This window comes from Azolla caroliniana, unplaced genomic scaffold (assembly GCF_043228905.1).
Source record: "Azolla caroliniana isolate FFs.n. ecotype wild unplaced genomic scaffold, voAzoCaro1.0.p SCAF_12, whole genome shotgun sequence".
NCBI lineage: Eukaryota > Viridiplantae > Streptophyta > Polypodiopsida > Salviniales > Salviniaceae > Azolla > Azolla caroliniana.
In genome coordinates this window covers 1,523,737-1,528,300 of record NW_028230447.1, presented here as the reverse complement: position 1 = coordinate 1,528,300, position 4,564 = coordinate 1,523,737, and the positions used below count along the sequence as shown (strand labels likewise).

The window sequence follows — 4,564 nt, the reverse complement described above, 5'->3', positions numbered from 1 at the left end:
TTTTATTTGACCATTTGCCTTAAGAGTTTTACTTATATTGTTAACTTTTATGATTGAAAAGTATTGTGCCCCATTACATAAAGATGTTCTCGACTGCTAAAAATGCATTTCACCATTACATAAAGATATTCTCGATTACTAAAAATGTATTCAAAAATTACTATTGAAACTTTCAACAAAGTAAAATTGGTACAATGATGTTGCACTCACAACCTTTTACAAAAAACAAATCTTAATTCTGAACTTTAGATTTACATAAGATCTCATTTACAACGAAGACCAAAGACAAGGTTCATATACATATATAGAACATATTGGGGTCTCACAAATTCACCTCCTTTGCAAAGTTTCCTACTACCCACCAATTATTATTGCATATAATTTGCCTCCTTTTGTAGTAGTGTATCATTGTGGATGATATCATGAAATCCAAACTAAAACGTGTTCATATATAAGAATGATTGCATCCCAATGCTCGATGTTGAATGTCAAAAACATTTGTTTACAATTATTGTGGTTTTTGGCTGAATTGCAGCAAAAGAATGATCAGTAGGTCCCCAAAACTTCAACTTCGAAGGGACATCGCTCAAACATCTTAACTTCTTTTTGAAAGTATAGAAAATAAGAGAAAGCTCTCAAGGGGGGATCTGAATAGTACCAAGTAATGGTGCCAATTCTCATTTGGGTTGACAATTCATCTTGCTTCATTGATTTGGTGGTGCAAGCAAACTTTCTTGAAACTCCATTAACGATCTTACGATCTCCGAGAATTCGGGCCGAGTTTCAGGATCTAATGACCAACACCGACTCATAAGGTTGGCCAATACATTGGGACAATCGCTTGGAATAGGTGGCCGACTCTACACAAACATAAAGTGAGTCACATTATTTAGTATCATACCAACACCAAAGTTGGCATTAGAACATCAAGACCATAAAGTGGGGATGTGATTTTCCATGGGCATCCAAGAGTTCTGAATTTTCTAACCTCAAGGTCAAACCAATAAATCAATTAGCAATATAGGCAATTAAAGGTTTTTTATTATGGTTTGGATTAGGGTTAAAGCCTAGATGGAAAGGATCATGGGTACTAAGGTGGAAGCTTGATATTAGGGAGTAGGTAGGGGTATTGAGTAGCAATCGACAAAATTTTGGTTTGAGGCTACAAAACTCAAACCGTTTAAATTTTTTTGAAACTTTAACGGAACCAAACCACAAAACTATTTAAACCAAAACCGTTCAAACCCAATTGTTAAAGAAAATCCAAACTCAAACCAAACGGTTCTAGAGATTTTCAAGCCATTAAACTATTAAAATCGTGATTTCACGACTCTGTTTCGGTTTTCAAGTTAGGTCAAGTTTCAAATTTCTTAAACCGTTTGAACCACTTAAACGGCGATTTCAAACTATTTGAACCAAACCAAACCGAAATGTTGACCCCCAAACCATTATAAACAAACTTGAACTTGAACCGAACTGTTTAAACTGTTTAACATTGGTTTCACGGTTTGGTTTGGTTTGGTTCAAACCGAACAATTGCCAATTCCTAGTATTGAGGTCGACACCACCGGCTTACATCAAAGGTTAAAGGTTCATTGACTTAAGAATTAGGGTGGATGGTAATCACAAACCATTATAGATCTCAAGTAGCAATGCTATCTTATATACTATGTCATGTAAGTTCACATGGCATATGAGAGTGCACATAAGATTTTACCTGGTTCACCACACAAAACGCTGCTTGAACCGGATTCACGTCTTCGTAAGGCAAGCGAGTGGTGAGGAGCTCCCATAGGACAATACCAAAGCTATACACATCCACCTTGCGAGAGTGTGGGAGGTGGTGTAACATTTCGGGAGCCATCCATCGGTAGGTGCCACCATCATGATAAGAGTTGCTGCCACATTCCCTCTCGAAGCACGAGATCCCGAAGTCAACTATCTTCACCGTGCCATGCTCATCCATCACGAGATTCTCCGACTTTAGGTCACGGTGCGCGATCCCCTCCTTGTGGAGGTACTCCATCCCATGTGCCACATTTAGTGCCATTTCTAGAACTCGCTCGATTGGCACCGAGTTTCCTTGTCTCTTGCTCAAGAATGCCCGCACCGAACCCCCCGACAAATACTCAGTGATCACACACAGCACGGGTGGCTTCTTGGATGCCGCAAGGAGCTGAAATCATTTTTCCAAAATCCGGAACTAGTTAGGCTAAAACATGAAGTTCTTTGATCAAGATTCAATCGAAACCATTTTCAATTTCTTTGATCAAGATTCAATCGAAACCATTTTCAATGCTTTGATCAAGATTCAATCGAAACCATTTTCAATGCTTTGATAAAGATTCAATTGAAACCTTAATGAGTTTCTTAATTCTTAAAAAGAGTTTCTCCGTGATCCCACCTTAATGACATTAGGATGCTCCAGACGCGAGAGCATCGAGACCTCTTGCGTGAAGAGATGGTCTAAGCGATGGGCAATGATCACGTCGGCTTTGTCCTCCCCACCACGGTGATCCGGATGTTCCGTCATTTGGATGATCTTCACAGCCACAGGGACACCCTTGTAAATTCCATGATAAATCTTGCTATATGTGCCAGAAGCGAATCTTTCCCCGACGAGCAACTGTCGAAGATCTACCATCCATTTCTCTGATGTGAGCACGGCCCGGATCGTCTTGTGCTCGGGATGGTGATGGTGATGGCGATGATCTGTGTATTGGTGGTGGTTATAATCTGAGAGATTATTGTGAGAGCGTACAGCACGCAAGGTAGGGATGGCCACCACATGCGCATCCTCCTCCCGTAATGTTATGGTTTCTCCGAGTATGGAAAGCCTGTATTGCCTAGGGTTTGAGCCCGGACTCGTGAGAGAATTGAAGGAGTGCCTCACCGTATGCATGAAATGGAAGTGCGAGCCCCCCGGTGTCATCAGGGGTGGAACATGATGATCATCCAATGACATGCCCCGTCGTGGCTTGAGAATCGGATCCTTGGAATATCCCAACAGAGATTCCGCTTCAAGAGCATGATTCCTTCGCCGCCGAGAATCACCATGGTGAATATGATCCTCTCTCCCCCTCGGATTCGACCGCGTAGAAGAACCTAATTCGGGAACGCTTACTACCACCTTCAAATTAGTATGATCTCTGAGAAGATCGCCCCTCGTCTCAGAAGCCGCCTTTGCGTGATTATTCGAATTAGAAGAAGAATCTTGGTGAATGGGAATTATAGATTCTCCCTCCTCCACCTCCAGATTCATTGATGGAGAATTTTCGTTTATAGATTCCGATGTCTTACCGTGGTCTGTTGAATATTTGTGGTCGATACCATCCATTGCCCCCTTCGGATTTGCTGGAGAATATTCACGGAGATTCGCCTGACAAGCTTCATGAAGATCCATCGATGCATCGAGGGTAGAATCTTCGAGAATATCCATCGATCCAGCCGGATTTACCTCCTTACTCATAGGAGAATCTTCAAGAACATCTGTGGATGCAGCCATATTTGTATCCATGGAGGAACAATATCCCCGGCGAGCTTTCGAATTCGGATTCACCCAAGAATCTTCAAGGATTATAATTACATCCCTCTCCGCCAGAACCTTCCGAGCTATAATAGTAGAAGATGGATCATTAGCTGAATCACCGAGAAGTTTTCGATCGCCCTGGGGTCGAGCCGGAGATGAAGGACTTAATCGATGATCCTTATGAGGATTAATAATCGGAGCACTAGTGGTACTTATTGGATCGATCGAGGGCAGTGACGGAATCGAGAATTGATCACGATCATGATAGAGCTTCTTATAGGTGAAAGAATTTGTGGCATCATGATCATGATGGTGGATATGCCAATCGATGATATAGTATTTGGGATCGAGAAAGATGTCGGGGTTGGGATTAAGAAGGAGATTAGGGGTAGATAGGCATGCGGAGCCGTAGTAGACCGATCTCGAGAAGTGGGACCGAAGCAACCAAGAGGAAGAAGAAGAAAATGAAGAAGAAACAGAAGAAGAAGAAGAGGAGGAGGAGGAGGAGGAGGACCTCTCCTCCTCATGAGGCTCCATCATTTGTGTTCCACTAATCCAAGGTGATTAGTGATAAACAACCACAAATTAGTACTAATTAGCTTGGATTAAGGACTGGCTGGGGTTTTTTTTTTTGTTGTTGGGGAGGGGGTTAAGATTATTTTTATTTTTTTCTGCTTTTATTCTCTAGGAAGGAATAAAAACATAAATAGAAGCAAATTATAACACAAGGGCCAAAAATGGAAAGAGGAGAAAAGAGAGAGAAGGGGGGGGGAGAGGGAGGAGAAATAAAGAAATATTCTAAGGCATTTAAGTTGCTTATGTTGAAAAAATAAGAGGCAAGCGAGTGACGTGGCGCGTGCTCATAGGCCTAGCGAGGGCTGATTGGCCTGAGCCAAGTTTCACGGTTGTCACACAAGGAAGGCTAGGTCGAGGCCCATTTTAATGACCGGCCTCCACCTACTGGCCGTGATCAATACGTATGTTGTTATTATTGTGAGCCTCGCCCATTCGCTCAACAAACAACGAGTGACCACA

The 4,564-nt window shown here is 42.1% G+C and overlaps 1 protein-coding gene across 1 annotated transcript; it reads right to left on the bottom strand.

The window, feature by feature from the left end:
• Nucleotides 1-305: 305 nt before the first annotated feature.
• On the bottom strand, nt 306-4,290 carry LOC147856753 (uncharacterized). Its single transcript, XM_087328897.1, has 3 exons — nt 2,405-4,290; nt 1,718-2,176; nt 306-860 (listed from the first exon to the last, which is right to left on the bottom strand). Exons 1-3 carry the CDS (start codon nt 4,067-4,069, stop codon nt 705-707), a joined length of 2,280 nt encoding a protein of 759 aa, XP_087185023.1. The 5' UTR covers nt 4,070-4,290; the 3' UTR covers nt 306-704.
• Nucleotides 4,291-4,564: the final 274 nt, after the last annotated feature.